Source organism: Perca fluviatilis, chromosome 23, assembly GCF_010015445.1.
Source record: "Perca fluviatilis chromosome 23, GENO_Pfluv_1.0, whole genome shotgun sequence".
NCBI classification, from domain to species: Eukaryota; Metazoa; Chordata; class Actinopteri; order Perciformes; family Percidae; genus Perca; species Perca fluviatilis.
The window spans coordinates 6,789,136-6,807,949 of NC_053134.1; the positions used below are offsets into that span (position 1 = coordinate 6,789,136).

General features: G+C 38.5%; 1 protein-coding gene across 2 annotated transcripts in view; it reads right to left on the reverse strand.

The window, feature by feature from the left end:
• Window positions 1-18,814, reverse strand: part of rassf3 (Ras association domain family member 3) — a 76,405-nt gene that overhangs the window by 41,635 nt on the left and 15,956 nt on the right. For both annotated transcript variants that reach the window (XM_039791563.1, XM_039791564.1), the window contains exon 2: window positions 18,460-18,572. In XM_039791563.1, the coding sequence (XP_039647497.1) occupies window positions 18,460-18,572 (113 nt within the window). The remainder of the gene's footprint in view (window positions 1-18,459; window positions 18,573-18,814) is intronic.

An 18,814-nucleotide genomic window follows, 5' to 3' on the forward strand; every position in this document is an offset into this window, starting at 1 on the left:
AATAGATGTATCTTTGTCTTTGTTTCCATTAATGCTAAAACACAGAGAGCAGATTCAAGCGTGCAGGTTTTCTTTAACCATCTGCACTTCCTGCTGACATTTGAAGTGCCCAGAGGCAAAATGAGAGGCTTCTTTCTCCTCACCAGTAAGAGGCGTGGACGTGGAGTCCCCCTTAAACCTCAGTGAATTCATAACAAAGCTTGAAAAAAAAAAACTTTTCTAAAAAGGAAATGGTCAAAGGTCAGTTATAGAACAGCGGCCCTCAGCAAAATGTAAAATGTAGTGTCTTACCTCGATCAACAGGCAACAAACTAGCGCTAACTTTCTAAGCTTTTTCCTCTGCAACATGCTTTTCCTGCTCCTGCATGCATCAAGTAAACTAAAAATACAGACAGAGCTGGACTGACGCATTTTATGTGTGTTAGTGTGTGTTTAATTGCTAAGGCCAATGTACGCACCCTTCTCATTGGGTGGAAAAGGACTCGTGTACAGATGCTTTTTCAGACATTTTAACATTTCCAGGAGGTCTTAATGTTGGTGGGAGGTAATGTTTGATTGCATGCATCTTTTTTGAATTATAACTGATGAATACAATGTGACTTTTTTTTCATTCTTTAACAGTCTTCATCTGCAGTGAATGTTTTAATGAGCACAGAGGTAAAGCGCTCCCATCTAATGGGCTAATTATAATTTTTTCCTTTTGAGTGGGATTACACTGTGAAAATTAGCTGGAGACCCCAGGGTGTTTGTTAATGGTCAGTTTGTTTTGTCTCCAGTTCCTACAAATGTCCGCTTTGTTAGTCACTTGATTAACCTGAAAAGTAGCCAGACTCTCCTCCAGCGTGCTTTGGAAGAGGCCGGTCCGGCAAAGCGAGACTACCCGAAAAGAGACCTCAGGCAAGAAGAAGCAAGTAAAGCCACACCCAACAAAAAGATAGAAACCAACAGATAATAGAGTTAAATCGAAATTTTGAATGATATTATCTACATTAATAACTACACTTAACACAGCTATGCATCTCTTTATTGGATGTTTTTTGGGGTCATGCAAATGTTTGCTCTGGACAATATGAGGCTCAGGATGAAATCAGCCAAACCCAAATGAGAAGTCTCAATGTAGTGTGGTTTGGTTTTAGTGCAGTTAACCTTTTACAGATAAGTATATTTATAAGTCAATTGTACCACAAATATGACTCTTGTCAGGGTGGAGCAGTGCAGTTTATAAAACCACACAAACAACTCTTCCCCTGACATTGTTACGTGTTTAATAAAAGGCCATATCTGTATGTTAAAATAGTCTAGTGAACTCATCACAGCCTCACTCAAAGTAAAAATGAGTAACTCCTATTTATTTGATGCTTTTTAGTCTGCTAGCTGTCATTTTGGGGGTCTCATATGTTTTTACTCACATTAATATCAACAATACCTGCTTACGTATGGACATACTTACATACTACTTTTAGTGATACAGAGGCGCCTTTTTGTTGTTGTGTTTCTAATAAGGTTTAACATGACTGTCTCCAAATGTCTTGTAGCAGAAATGCACCTATAGTGCCTGTGTGCTGCCGTCATACAGCATTATAAAACATAAATAAGAAGTGCAAAGCATACTGAAACCCTATAATACAGCATGTTCAGTAGAGCAGCAACCTGCTGAGTTTATGAGGTCGTAAAGTGGATCAGAGTTTTATTCATGTTTGCAGCGGGTCTCTTATGTCGCCCCAACAACTGTAAGCTATTAGGGAGCACAGAGGCAATTAAAAGTGTAAGTGGTGCACCTTCTGTTTTCAGCTATTTCCAGGACTGTGTTTCCTACTACATGCAGGGTTAAAACATTTTTAACATGATATGTTTGTATAATAGCCCACCCAGCTGCAAATGAAGACCCAAAAACTCAAAAAAATCAGCAAAGCAGGGTCAGCTGCAGGGTGAAATCTACGGTACATCTGCACTAACTCAAGCCCAACCCACACACACACACACACACACACACACACACACACACACACACACACACACACACACACACACACACACACACACACACACACACACACACACACACACAGGGAACAACCAGTGGACAAGCTTGGAGATTTTTTAGACTGACAGGCTCTAATTTAAAACCAGTGAGGTTAAAAAAGGGACCAAAAATAAATATGGCACATCTGCGGCAGCCAAACCACCATCATGTCCTTTAAAATACTGTAGAGATCCATCCTAAAAACACGATAAGCAGCCACCATATATTGTCTCTAAACTGTCCAGTGTGATACAGAAGAAGAGCAAAGACTGCTACATATTCACGCAAACTTTAGTCATTAATATACATCAACAGCACTGACGACACAATTCATAATAAATTATTTGGCTCTATATTGCAAACTGATCCATGTCATTTGTTGTTGTATGGTATGTAGGAATAGTTTAGTGAGTGTCCTGGTTATATTTGGGTTAGTTGGGGGCATCCCAGTTACTTGTTACACATGATGTATATATATATATATACACATGTATATTGATAAGTATATGACCGTATACACTCACCAGTGTTAATCTGTTGTCCAGTCACTTTGGCCCAGAGCCAGTCTGGTTAAACATTTCTCACATTCCAGCACGGGCAGCTCCTAACTAACATGCGGGCACTCTACTGTAACTCTGTGGCTGTTAAGGTGGATTCAAAGATTAAAACTTTCCCATGGCACCAACATGAGTCTGGTACTCAACATGTTCTCCAGCATAGTGAAAAGTGAGAGTGGGGATTTCTTTTACATTTCCAAATATGTTAAAATAGTTACATGTTCCTCTATGACCTGAAAAATGTACCCTAATAAAAGCCTTCCAATTAGGGCTGGGCTAAATGACGTATATATATTGACAAAACGATATAAAAATGTCTATCGTATGTATTTTTCTATACCATTCTATCGCGAAGTAATAATATAGAACGGCAATATTTACATCATTTGGACGGCGCTTTGCGTTCTGATCCTTCCACATTATGTTTGTTTTACAATAAAGTTCTTAATAAAATGAGAAAATACTCCCTAAAAAGTACTTTTTTGTTCTTCGAGTATTTAACAAGATGAAGAAGAAGAGAGAGATGTGGCAGTGGAATGTGGTCTGGTGGTTTTGGTGAGATGGATGATCTGCAGCTCTGCAGTCGTAGTTATACATTACGTGCATTCCAAAGCAGGGGCCGGTCCTTCCTACAGTATAAAGCTTAGAGCACTGACTTATTTTAGGTATTCTCCCACAGATTTCATCTGGTTCTTCCTCACACTCAAAAACAACCCCATTTATTTGGACTGTACAGACCCCTACAAGCATATTATTACAGTTTATTCTTTGAATATTAGCCATTTATAGTTGGTTGCATGTCCAAAATAAAACAAGCAACTCCTGTGAGTCCATGCAGGACTGTTTGATGATGTTGTCAGTATCAGCACAAGATGCCATAAAGATGAATTCAGGAAATTAAATGAAATAAACAATGGTGATTTAAATGGATCCCAAACCTCTGGATTGTTGTCTGAATTATTCTGGATAAATGAACGTGTTCTGGTACTTGCAGGTGCAGTTTGTTCATCATGCTGCTTCCAGCACCTTGGTTGCACTGTAATCCTGTAAACAATTATTTGGCGCGCCATCTAAACGTATTTATTTAGTTTCATGGATGGGTTTTTAGTCTCCTGTGATGTCTATTTTTTTTACTCCCTGGCAAGGTGTGTATCTGAAGGTCTGGTTAAACATTAATCCAGTTTCAAAGCAGGAACCAGCTCTAACAGACCCCTGGTCCGCCAGACATCTGCATGTATCCTGGGTGATGAGACAATAATGGGATAAAGCAACATCAAAGCATCAAATCCAGGTGTAAAGACAAATTAAAGCTTCATCTTCAATCCAAATTATATTCACGTCTTTGTACCTTTGAAGTCATGTTGTTATTTTTTTCTTTTAAGCCTTAGTTAAGTATGAATTGCCTTGAGATTAAAGGTAACAGTTATTAGATGATAAGGATGTTTTATTTTCTCTGAATATTCATCACCAAAAGACAGTATTCGAAAATGAATAAAGTGACTGTGGCTAAGTTTGGGGAAAGTTAGTGGGTGGATAAGTGTGGAGGGTGAGAAGTCACGCGATGTGAGAGGTTAGGACGAAGGGAGGGGAAGGGTGAGCAAAAGGTGAAAGGTTAAACTTTGAGGAATGTGTCATATTTAGAAAACCAAGAACGACAGAAAGAGAGAGACGGAGAGAGAGAGAGAGACGGGTGTTAACAGTTTCTCCCTCAGGCTCCCATGACCTCACTGAGCAAAGATGCAGCTACTTTGTGCAGGTAAATGTGTTGTTTGTGTGCGGTAAGGTGTGTGTTTGTAAGTTGGGTGTGTGTCTCTTTTTTCAGCAGGTCTGTCTGTTCTCTAATTTAAAGGCAGTAGGCGTAGAGATAGTGGTGTGGTGTGTGTGTGTGTGTGCGTGTGTGTGTGTGTGTGTGTGTGTGTGTTATATTTAAACGTGGGAACCAACAGTGAGTGTTTCTTCTGGGGGAATGTACGTTTTACAGCTCCCCAATAAGCTTTTTCTGGATGTGGTATTTTCCCTAAAATGTGAATTCAAATGATAGGAAAGTGCTTTACAGCATACAGCAAACAAATACAGAATTTTGTGATTTAAAATAAAGGCGAGGGGCGGCCTCTAGCTCACCCAGTAAGAGCATGCGCCCCATGTAGGCTGAGACCTTTGCAGCAGCCCGGGTTCGCATCCAACCTGTGGCCCTTTGCTTCATGTCATCCCCTCTCTTGCTCTCCCCCTTTCCTGTCTATCCACTGTCACTATCAAATAAAGGGAAAAGTCCCAAAAATAATTCTTAAAAACATTTTAAAATAAGAAAATACAGGCGAAATAGAAAGATTGACCACACTATATGGGTGAAATTAGTGATTCTCTCTCTCTCTTGCTTCTTCTCCCACATTCAACAGGTCAACACAACCTTTCAAGGCAGACGGCAGCCCACTAAAGCCGGTTCTGTTCGAGGTTTCTTCCCGTTAAAGGGGAGTTTTTCTTTGCGGCCGTTGCTCATTGGGGCATGGGTCTCTGTAAATTAAAGAGTGTGGCGCTGTATTAATAAAACTGACCTGACTTGAATGGCTGCTGATAAGGGCCAGCTGGATCCAAAAGGGCCAGAACCACTGCAAAAAAATGCATATGAAACTCTGCCACAGATGCTTAATGCTGGCCCCAAGGTGCTTTGTTGCATCAGGACCCTTTTAAGCAATGTTAGGAAGATTTATAAACTATCTGACTTATTCTGGGAGCACTCAGACTAATAACATACAGGAGAGAATAAAGCCTAAAGGTGTAAACATCACACGCATGCCTTGAAATGCTAAGCAGAGGCAAATTAAGGAGATAGGAAGCAGCAGAAGTTGGTGGTTATGCAGCATTGTACGGCCTCTAATCCTATACCAGCTGTAAGGATGAGTGTGTGTGTGTCCTTTGTTTTGGTGTTACAGGTGTTAAATATCCAACCTGAGCTCCACATTGCCTCAGGGACTGTGAAACTGATCCACAAACAAGCATTAAAGCAATTGTGTCCATGAAGATTTTACCATGTGCAGGGACTTTCTATACATTTTGGGATTTCAGTTACTGATATACATTTATTTTCGCCGTGTCCCGCAGCCCCCCCGCAGGCAGAGTTTTTCATCCTGACAGACAAAACACTGAGTGTCTTGTGATCAAAGAGCAGAGGAATGCTGTCTGAGGATCACACGCAGCCTCAGTGTATCACATAATCACAGACAGACAGCGAGTGGGTTGCACTGCAGCTGTGGGAGCAGAGTCACAAGGCTATGGATGGTTAATGGGGGAGTGGCGGGGAGGGACCAGCAGCATGAAAGGAGCTATAAGGTGCTGGACTATATTTATCATGACAGGTTTAGTTAGTTTAAATCCTCCCCCCCCAAAAAAAACAAAAAAACAGTAAACACAGATGTTACCAGAAGAAAACACATTTCACACAAAGTTTGTCAGTGGTGGAAGAAGTACTCAGATCTTTTACAGAAGTGAAAGTCACGCATTTAAAATTGCACTGATGTCGAAGTACGTAAATGGTTAATGCATCAAGTCTGCAGTGAGGTTTGCTGAATTCGCTCTTTGTGAAATGGTGAAATAAGCTATAGTGGCTATAAATAGGGACATTGAGAGGGAGACTACACCAGTGTAGGCCTGTATGACTCTGCTGATACCGCCCCACTGTGATAAGCTGGCTTACACAAACAATAAAAAGAACAACGGTGTGCTCATATCAAGCCCCTGCATGCACACTGCAGTCCAAGTCTGCAGGAAATGTGAAGAAAAAAAAGTTTCAAACCCAAACAGGGAGGTGCCGCAGGATAAATTCAAGCCACCTCAGTAATAAAGCCACTTTTAATTTTTTTAGGCTCAAAGTCCACATTATAGCAAGTATTTTCAGACTTAACGAGCACGCGGTCGTTTGGAGGAAATTGAGCGTACGTAACTTGCACACACACACAACCACACACAGTTTAATTCAATTCCAAGAGATTATTGGCGTGATAAGATTTTCTTACAACACAATCTCTCTCTTCCTCTCACAGTCTTTCCTTTCTATACCGACTTTAGCATAGTTTTAAATAATAATCTTCATATAAATATACAAATCTTAGTGAGGACTGACATATGAGCCTTTGGTTCATTGTTTAACTTGAGAACTGGTATTGGGAGTTTTATTATCACAAAACTAATGCTTCTGTTTTCTTTGTCTTTCTTCCTCTGTCTTTTCTACTCTCTCTGTCTGTTGTTTCAATCTGAGGTCTGTCAGCATGCATTCAACGGCATATCTGTGTATTTCATTTTGGTGAAAGTAAGGTCAGTGTGCCTCTGCTCTGTTTAAGCTGCATGAATGGTGAATGTGTGTCATTTACAGTGAGCTTTTGGACCTGCTGATCTGAGGCTGAGATAGTCCGTCTGGATAAGGACAGGATCCAAGATAAGAGACAACAAACACACACTGTACTTTACACGCGCGCGCACAAACACACACACACACAGTCCGCTGTAGCGTCCCACCCTGATATAGATCTGTGTTTACCTTTAACCTCCCACAAACTAAGCAGAAAAATTACTTTGAATTTGCTTTTGCAGAGTTCGATTTACCTCCTGATGCACGTTTCCTGATTCCTGCACACGTGCACTAAATTATACTGGGTTTTATTTTGTGATGAGTTTTCATAAATGTTGCCACAGGCCTGCAGACCTGTAGATGAACACCTTTAATAAAAACAGCCTTTACTGTAATTCCCACTGAGCTGACATTTTCCAACCACTGACACAATTGAGGTTTCAGAAAGAAAACATCTCCGGTGATGTAAAAACACCAGTCTCATGTTGTAGAGTGGATGAAGACATCTGTGCAAAAAATGCTGACTTACAACAGTTAAACCTTGCAGATATTTGAGTACTTTCGCATAGGAGCACCTGCAAATACAAGAGGTCATCTTGATAACTTACCACCAGAATCACCTCGAATGAAACATGATGTCAAAGACCTGCTATATGTATATACACATATATATATATATATATATGTATGTTACATTACTACCATTACTTAATCATATCATATATTAGTCTGGTCTACTGTACAATGTTTACATCCAAATACTTATATCAATAATTTGATGTTTAAGTTGTCACATTACCTTATTTTTACACACGTAAAATAAGGATTTGATCACTGTTAGTTTTTGTTATTATTACTTCAACATGCATTCTTTCCACAGAAACAAAAGACAGATATGAATTATTAACCTGCCAAACATAAATTTAACACAACAAAAACTGTCGCAAAAAGACTTCTCAGAGGCGATGTGGGGCTCAGCTGGCTGTTGTAAAATGCGTTAAGCTGCACTGGTGGCCATGTTGGGACATGTTAGGAGCCAAAAATGAAGGAAATCAATGGGGCTCGTCTGTTGTTGGGTCTCTAAGCCCTCGGCTGGTGTCCTGTTTCTGCAACAGGCAGCTGATGATGGGGGAGCTTTTGTCTGTCAGACCTGCATCTGACCGAGGAGTTAATCCTTCAAAATCCAAAAAGATTACAGTGTTATTCTGGCTGCTATAATGCATCTCTCTGTCACTGCCGTTCAGTCTCTTTGTCTCTCAGAGTCTGTCTTTTTACAATGTAGGGAATTAAATCATTTGAAAAAACTCATCAATTGTTTCTGTTGCTGGGGGCTGCAGCAAGTTTTGTGACACAAGTATGTGTCTTTGAGTGCCGGCCTTGGAAAGAAACTGTAAATGCCAGTTTTGCTAAGAATACATCAATGTGATGATCACATTTCAAATATGATGTTCCTAATCTATCTGTGTGGTTTTGAGGCCATTAATGTTTGTGGTTTTCTGATGTTTATCCTTGTTGTTCAAGCATAAACTTATAAACTCTGCTCCTCTTTGCAGTCTGTCTGTGTTTGACATGTGTTATTGGGATTCTTACTGTTGTTTTTCCTACCACTACGGAACATTTTTCCTACTTGAACACTGTTTTCTTTCTAGGTGGTTATAAAGTTTTTGCACAGTTTGACAATACGACATATTTAATGTATTTTGCTCTCCAAAACAATTATTGAACAATTTAAACTAAGGACATCATGCTTGTGTGGATGTACTGCACATCCAGCAGACACAGAGCAATGTTAGTTTTCATTTGGACTTTTTTTTGTGTCCAGTCGACCAATTTAGGTCTAATATTCACTCTCCTTTTAGCTCTGTGTTTGGTCTCCACCAGCTCCTGAGGGAAACATCTGTCTCTTTAGCTGCTAAATGTATGTTCCACTATGTTCACCAGCTAGTCTCTAACTGTGTCTGTCAGCTGTTTGGTGCTGAGCAGGTGGTGTACAGGGGGATTATGAGAGCTTTTTCACTGAAAACGACACTATGAGATCGCTGAGAGTAAGTAAAAAACAAAACAACTAGCTGAAAGATGCTAAAAACAACTCCATACAAAAGAGGGAAACTTCAGAGTTGGTGTTACATATTACACATAATCATTTGAGCCACTATTAACACAACAATATTGATTAGTGCAGCTTTAAAATAGTTTTGTGAGCTTGAGCAATATTTGACTCATCGTCAAAATGCCTCAGGATAGTATATATCTAACATCACAGAGAGTAAAATGTTATGTTTGTTTGAAACAGAAGATAAAATAACATTTAATAAAGCCAGTTATATCCCATTAAAACAAAGTGTGAGGTATCTGTTGGATGCACTTACAGTACAGTTTTTGAAAACATCCAGCTCTTATTCCTATTGAGGATTAATGTGCTTACTGTAAGAGGACAAAAGCTTAAAAATACTAAATGAATGTCATTAAAAATGTGTGATTTTGACTGATTCAGTTACTTTGCGGGTGCATCTTCCTGTCTGCCTCTGTCTTTCTGCAAAATGGACATTTGCATTTTATGTAAACATGTTTTATCTCAACAAGTTTGATTATCTCTCAGACGACTCCTCCATGTTTGGCAGGTAAGCCTCTACCCTGTTTGTGTTTGTGTTAACACAATAGACGGCTGATTAGAGGACTGGAGGAAAGGGAAGATTGGGATACACGAGGAAGAGGGCGATGATAAGCAGATGGTGATAATGTTTGTTAACAGGAAGAACACTATGAAACCAGATGTTTGATAGTGAGGAGATGGTTAAGGCATATCCATCCTGCATTGTCTAAAATGGTCAGTGAGCAGCAACATAGGAAACAGTCAGAGCCTTTCACAAGTAAATAACACTTTTAGATCAAACCAATGCCACTAGCATCCCAATTTCTCTTCAACACTTCACAAAACATTCACTGACACCATTGGCCAGCTGGTTTGTCCTGCAATATGTGCAAATGGCAACTAAAGTATGGTTTATGTTAATTCTCTGGCAGAACGGGTGTGTGTATAAGAAAGTAGTGTGGTCCTGCTACTACTCTCTACTCTTGCTGCCTTTATTTCAAATTAAGAGCACACTGTTACTCAGGATAACTTCATCCGGGATTAACAAATCACTCCTAAAATTATGTTAGAAAAACCAAATTAGGTGGATGAGAATGAATAGGATTATTTTATTCTGATAACAGGATGTTAGTTTGAATTACTTAGGACACATTTAAAGGCCCTGATTTAGCTTTGATAAATGTTTTGGTTATGTAAATCCAAATAATTATACGCCCACGATTAGACATTCATATAAAACATCATACTGTATTTTGGTGACAGAAACCCACATAAACACGTATCTCTGCTTTTGAAACTTGTTATAACAACCCCAGAAAATTTGCCTTCAAACACCTGTCTCAGTCCAGCCCTCCTCCTAATGACAGGTGACATAACAGAAGTCATAAACACAAAGTACCAATTTTATACCATTAACGAAGATAGCCTCAGATAGCAGTCATACTATAGTAAAGAGTCACATTTCTTAAAGACTGACATGAAACAATTGAGAGAAAGAGAAGAAAAGAATGAAATAAATAAAACTGGACAAAGAAGAGAAAAATGTTCCCACACTGGAATATGTTTTCTCAAGTTTTACAACAGTTTTCGTTCCTGCTGATCTCTCTTGTGTGTGTTTGTGAGTGTGTATTTACTGTAGTGTTACCCCACCCTGGCCCTAACCAAGCCAATAGCTGTTAATGAGTAACCATAAAACCTCAGAGGGAAAACACATTAACATTCCTTCTTCATTCAAACTTACTTTTCTAACTTTTAAAACGTTTCTGCTCTCTTTTTGAGTTTCAGTTAATCATAGGATAACATGTTTAAAGCAATATTTGCACATTCGGATCCATGTTATATTAATTCTGACAGCTGTAACTTTATTTTCTTAAAGTATACTACTATTTCAAGGAAGGCATTAAAGATTTTTTTGTCACTGATGTCCATGGTAGCTTGTGGTGGCTTATGTTAGCTAATGTAAGTGTATGCATGCTAACTTTAGCATGTTAGAATGCTAATAATATAGCAGTAAGTCCTCTATATCTACTTGATAAAGCCTTGAAATGTTGTAGCCTAGCGTTACTTCTTGGATGTAATAAATATAAAATGATAACAGCATGTTGTATTGAAAGCATCAGATGTACATTCAGATTAATGCCAACATAGCACAGACATCCTAAATGTCGCTTAATCCTTGCTTGCTGTACACATTTTATAGTAAGACTACTTTTGAAAGAACAAAAACAGATTCTTCTTACAAATGAAAAGTTTAATTCTTAAGAAATATACAACCTTGGTCAGTTTAACACACAGAGGGGGTTTGCTGCTACATGACTGATATGAAAGTAGCTTACTTGTACTTCTTAAGGCTTTAAAAAATCATTAGAATAAAATAATTTGAGGAGGATAATTTACTCTTTGGTTGATCTTTTGCCTTAATATGTTATGAAGGGTCAGGAGTTGACACAGCATATAGTAGTAAAAGAGAGTATTTGATTAGAGGTAGATGGAACTACTATCACATCTGATAGAGTAGCCTAAAATATTTCCTTTTATATTGCACATATACAGGGCAGTTATCTAACACAAAACTCGAGAGGAGCTGATAACTGTGAGCTTTGTATAGTCGATGAAGTCATTATTCGGACATCAGTTATCGGACCCGGCGGTGTTAATGAGTCTCCATTAGAGCCAAAGAGAAAACACTTGGACATTCCTCTCTATCTGGACTCCATACAGTCAGTGTTTACTCTCCCTCCCTCCATCCTCTTTTGTTTTCTCTCCTCTCTCTCTGCCTGTGTTTGTCTTTCCCAGCAGACAGGAAGTAGACTCCATGACCAGTTATTCTCTGTCAATCATTCACCGCCTCTCCCTGTAGCCCAACCAATCACATCACGGCTGGAGAGGAGAATGAACTCTGACTCATACTGTACAGGCGCTCAGGTCGTGGTTATATACATATATATAAATATGTAATGTCCAGTTTATCACTGCGAAATCAATAATTATAACTCATTAATTATTCCGAGAATAATGTGTTTAATGTTATTTCTTGTCGATACCTAAACACAGAAACTGCATCCTCCTCTCATTTTTTTGTTAAAATTCATAAAAAGGCTGTTTTTAATTGAATTACCGATCCGGTAATTGTTTTCAGATGTTTTATAGAATAAAAAAGGAAAGTGAAGGAAACTAGCCTGTGCTAAAAGAAAATCACATCAGTGCAGGAGGTATTTAACTTTAAAATCTTTAACAATTTAATGTACTAAAAGTAACACATCATTTATGTGCCAATTCTTTTTCTATCAATAAAATCAAACGTAAAATTTTAATTTGTGTTGGCAAGTGTAATAAATGACCCCAAAAAACAGTTCCCAGAGTAACTCTGAGGGGTCACAAGATGGTCAAAGGGATAAAAAAAAGAAAAGAACATTTTATTTTATTATGTAAATTATTTTCTCTCAATTTTGGCATTTTCTTGTGAAATACTGACTACTTACACTTCTTTGGGTCCCTATAAATGCTTCAAATTAAACAATCTGGGAGGGAAAAAGCCAAAATAACTGGGGACCACTGCTGTAAATCAAGACTTCTGCTGTAAAAAGAAAATGTCAAATTTTATTGCCAGATGTCTAATCTTACTTAAGTGGAAAGATCCTCATCCTCCGACTTTTACACACTAGATTGTAGATGTGTTGTATTTTCTTAAATTAGAAAAGATAAAACATTCATTAAGGGGCTCTGTTAACAGGTTTTTTTGAGTTGTGGAACCCATTTATCAGTCATGTCAAAGATAAAATCCAGCTACATGTAATGTAAATTATCTCACCTCATGCCTATTGCTTAACTCTGAACTTCATCTCCGTGGGAACAGTCATTTTGTGTAGTCATTGCCTAGCCCTGTGTTGTGCTGTGTTTGTTTGGGGGAGGGGTATTCTGATATGTTGTCTTTGCTATTTTGTCTGTTATTGATTCTCTGAAAATCTGAAAATTAATTAAAAAATTAAATAAAATGTCTAGGTCAATATCAGAGGATCCAACTTATAGCTAGGGATGAAATTAGTTATAAAAAATAAAAATAAAGATAATTTTACAGATTCATGATGGCCTATGATTAGGCCTGGGCGATATGGAGAAAATCAAATATCACGATATTTTTGACCAAATACCTCGGATATCGCAACGATATTGGATTGTTGACTATTGGTGCTTTCAAAAAATATTTACTCAATGAGATTTTTGATAAATAATCATCAGTAATGTGGATATAATAAGTGGGTAAAGGCAAATAATAGAACAGTTACAACTATCTGGTAAGTCCAGAAAATGACATCACTTTACTGTAATGTAGTCTTTAAAACCAGGAAAAGACAACATCTATGCCATATTACGATATTACGATATCCAAAATCTAAGACCATATCTAGTCTCATATCACGATATCGATATAATATCGATATATTGCCCAGCTCTATCTATGATCTAATTTACCGTAAAAACTAAATCTGCACAACAACAAAGACTTCAAAAGTTCTTGTGTCCATGTTTCAGGACAGCTGACTGAATTGACTGCTGATTATTATATTATATTATAATAATAATAATAATATATTATATGGCTAATAATAATATATTATTATTAGCCAGTCAGTACTATAGTGAAAATAAAGAGTCTGAGGTTTGTCTCTGCACTGACACTAACAACGTTTGATGGCCCACGTTGACGTCAAACTTAAAATGTGAACGTCTCTGGTGTCCAGTGTTGGGTTGTTGGAGATAATGTATGTATTAAAAACTGCATTTTGCCTAATTTTGGTGTCCTAAATGAGAGGCCGGTCATTTATTTTTTGGTACCTACTAACCTATTTCTTCTAGTCGCCAACACAAACAGAGTCACACTGACAGACAGGAGGACTTCCCTGCACTATTACAGAGTAAATGCCTCCATGCTTTGGCTGGCTGCTGTGTGAGATCGCTGTCACTATGATAACTGACACAGGTGTGTGTGTGTGTGTGTGTGTGTGTGTGTGTGTGTGTGTGTGTGTGTGTGTGTTATGAAATTACTTAAAGCATTACACAGTAGTCACAGTGATTCAGACTCACACCCAACACAATCAAATATTATACATTTAAAAAAAAAGTTTAATAAAGTCAGGGATTTCGAACAAAATTCTGTAAATTTCACAGAAACACTCAAGTTTTTATAATAATAATAAAGTACAATAATATATATTGAAAGAGATTTCAGGATGTGTCTTACGATCTAAATCTAATCTAATCTTATTTTTTCATTTGTCTTTATGGTCCCATAACTTATTTTACATTCAGGTGACATCAATGCAACACAAATATGCTGACAGTCCAATTTGTCTTGAAAAAAAAGAGGTTTGTCAATTGTCTGTGCACAACAGGGTTGATGTTTTACAAGCTTTTTTAGAAAATAAAACCAGACGGAAAAGGAATTGTAAAAATGGCCTTAGGTTCCTGAGGGTTAAAGATGTATATGTTGTATTTAACACTCAGTTGTCTCTTGTATTGAATTGTATTGTTTTGTACTCAAAGGTGTTTCTTATGTAAAGTCTCCTATGATTGCAACAAGTCCTCCAAACCACATGGGGATATAGGTTTGGTATAGATTTACCAAAGTATTAACCAAATCTGACCTCAACAAACAAAGAAACACACAAACACACCAGAACACACTCCATGGAGAATCCATCGCTTATGACTGTCTCATGGCTGTGTATCATGTTATTATCTCTGTTTCTAGACGTCTCCGCCACCACAAACCACAGACAGACAGAGTGAGAACTGTATGCTGCCTTTTTTTATGCTTCAGTTTTTTTTGTTTTTTTTATGAGGAGACATAGAGGCAGAAATACTGTAAAACGTCTGCAGAAAATAAACTGATAGGAAACAAGCATCTTTGTCAGAAGAGAATGGGAATGTTTCTCTAATGAGTCATTTAGCTGTTCTGTTAGATCAGTTTAAATGCCAATATAAAAAGCATTATGTAAGTATTTAAAGTGCTACAACGTGCCAGTCTGTCTACTTCCACTGTGAGAAAACAATGTTAATTTTCGTTCATTTGTTTAATTTAAAAAGTAAAGATGTTGAGATTTTTCATTACGCTTCAACACCTTTTTGTTTTTTCCCTCCAGGTTTTCGGTTTTGTTTTCTAGGGAGCCTCTAAAGGGACATGGGGAATTTTTCTTTCTGGAAGCACGAGATACTTTCTGGTGCGCATGAGTTCTCACGCGATAGTATCAATCTGAGTAGCAGTCAGAATGGCTGCCGAGGAGGAAGTATTTATCTTCCTGGAAAGGCAATGAAATGTACCTGACAGGCTCGTCAACAAACTTAAAGATGATAAGGTAACTGTTAATCGATTTCATGCTGCGAATGTGAAATATTAACTTCAGCCACATAACATTAGCATTACTTCGTTAGCATAATTTTGCTAGCCTTAGATTGGTTTCTGCTGAGCATGAGACACTTTCGAATCCGCACAAGAAAAATGTCTTGTGCGCGCCAGAAAGTATCTTCTGCTTACCAGCAAAAGAATCCCCATGTCCCTTTAGGGGCTCCGTAGTTTTATAATATTTTTTTAGTAGTAAAAGGTATTTGTTGCTCTGATAAGTTCTAAAAAATGCTCTCTGTGCACTTCTAAGACATGTATACATACATCTATAGAGTATAGTAAATGTCTGTTGGAAGGTTTGACAGCTCTCTGGCCACATGTCCTGCAGATACACTGACACACACACACACACACACACAGACCAAAATGCATCCAGCTGCAAACACACCAAAAATGTATTTATATGAAATAACTGACGCAAACTAAAAAAACCACAGCACATCACTCAGCACTACTCAGCACTATCCGAGTGTGTGTGAGTGTGTGATCAGCACTGGTTAGAAATGTGCTGAGCTAATCCTCCCCAGGCTGGCTGAAACAACCACACACAGACTGAACCAAGTGACGGCTGACAAATACGTTTTCTTAATGAAAGTCCTCAGAAATATCATGATTCAAATGTTTACCAGAATGTGATCGTGTTACACATCCTGTGACTGTTTCCTATGAGGGAAATAACTCCAGAAACAAAAACACACATACACACAGGCACGCACGCACACACACACACACACACACACACACACACACACACACACACACACACACACACACACACACACACTGTTAAAGTCACTGAAGCACTACAGAGATACAGATGTATAATATCATAATACAGTCTAACATTAACCAGACCTGATACACACCCAGCAGTCTTCTAGGAATTACACACACGCACACACACACAAACACACACACACACACACACACACACACACACACACACACACACACACACACACACACACACACACACACACACACACACACACACACACACACACACACACACACAAGCCATTCTTGGTGAGTAATGCATTATGGGTGTACCGACTTGGGGTCCAAAGTTTTATTGAAGCATAATGGAATTTGAAAACACACTGAAACACACATTATCAGCTTACTATGTTCACATTCATGACACACTGATTATTTACATTATTGTTTAATCTACTGATTATTTTCCTGAGTAAACATTTGGTTTGTAAAATGTCAGAAGCCCAAGTGGATGTCTTTCAGGTTTGTTTTGGCCGATCCTACAGAAATCTTAAAGGCCCTGACACACCAACCCGATTATCGGCCGTCAGACAGTCTGGCGAGGTCAGTGACTCGAGTCTGTTCGGTGTGGTCCGTGCCGTCGTCAGTCGGCGGAGGAAGAGCATCCATTTTGGCCGATTTGACTTGTTGAATCGGCCAGTGGGCAGTCGGACTCAATGACCAATCTGATTGGTGGAGTGCTAGCCCTTGACTAGCGAATCAGTGCTTCTTCCACAAGAAGAAGCCCGAGAGCTGACAGCGCCAGTATCTTCTTAATACTAGCCATCGTATTTTCTTCCGTTCAGCGAGTAATGACAACAAGGATCCTTCTTGACTACTATCAACACTCTCCGATGAAAACGATGACTGGACAGCGTGCTCTGTGTTTACGAGGTCTAGAGAGATGTTCTGTCATTTCCGGTTTTCATTTTTTGGGCGACAATACAGATTAGCGTCGCCTGCTGTTATGGAGACGTATTACGTCTCGCGCACGCGCAGAACGTACGCTCAAGTCGGGGTCGCTTCGGTGTGTTCCGAGGCACTTTTTTGAGAGACGGGAGCCGACTGATCAGTCCGACTGCCTATTCTGCCGATGGTCGGCCATTCGGTTGGTGTGTCAGAGCCTTAACAGTTGAGAAGCTGAAAGTAGGGAATGTCTGGCATTTTTGCTTAAAAAACAAGTTCAAAGACTCATTGATTATCAAAACAGCTGCCCATTAATTTTCCACTGATCGTGTAATTGATTAATCCGCTAACTGTTTCAGCTCTTCATGGTTGCGTTGTGGTTTTGTTTTTGCCTTTAATTTGTGTCACTTACACACACATCATAATGTAAATCATATACTTGTGCTTTATATGACGTTCTAAGAATTGTCATTTCATTATACCTAAATGCCTATTTTTAGTTTTTCTTACTGTTTTCAGTATTTGTTGCAGAAACAGCCCATTCCACATAGAGTGTACAATCAATTTGGCTGCACACTGCCTGTAATGCTGGCCAAGTAGGGCCAACCACAGAATTGACCAGCAGGTAAAATGTTTGACTACAGCGCTCTCTTGTGGTGATGTAATGTACTACAATCTGAGTTTTGTGGTGAGAATGAAATTTAAACTGATCGTGAACCAGGTTTAGCCATAAATACATCTGATGATATGCTTAAATATAAAAGGCTGTTATTGACCCAAAATTCGGACTTGATTTTAAAATATTATTCACTATTATATATATAGCATTTTAAATTTTGTTTTGTCAACAACTGATTCCAAGCTCAAGAATCAAATTTAATCTCAACTTTAAACCTGAGAAAAGAGAAGTGCTCAGAGAAAATAAATGGGATATTTGAAAATCTGCTGAGGAAGAGCATGTGAAAAGATCAAAAGCGTGGTCAAATACTATTTAAATATGACTATTGCTCAGAAGTTTATGAGGTGCAAAAGGATCTTATTTACGGTATTTAGAGCATCACGAGACACTAAAATGCTCCCATCAAAGATACAATGATAATATCAAAAATGATGAAAGGTATATATGTTCATTCATTCATGTAATATTTTGATTAGACGACATGAAGAGCTTCCAATTTAGTAGTTGCATACAGTATGAATTAATTCTATTGTAAATGGATTAGAGCTTCATTTATGTAAAGAGAAACATCTAGCCCTGGTGCTTCACACAATAACGGAGATAAAGAAACAGGAAAGAGGACACACACACACACACACACACACACACACACACACACACACACACACACACACACACACACACACACCGTGTGTACTCACATGTGGCGGTGTGTTGTTGTTGTTGAGCTGGTCCTGACTGACGGCTGAAGCTGCAGGATGACAGTCCAGCGACACTCGGTCCCGACAGGCAGTGTGACACGCGTACTTACAACCTGCAGAGACATGAAATGATCAATGGAGTCATTGATTGATTCACCGATTGTAAAACAAGGAAAGGAAAAGGTTTATGTAAATGACACGTTTTTAAAGTCCTACGTGAGGTACGTGCAGGTGTGTGTGAAAATGTGTGTGTGTCTGTAACGTATTATGTAAATACTCCAGTCTGTCAGTTGAGGTTGTAGTTCCCGCTTGCAAATGAAAACCAACAACATGCAAATTCTGTCAAATGGAGGAG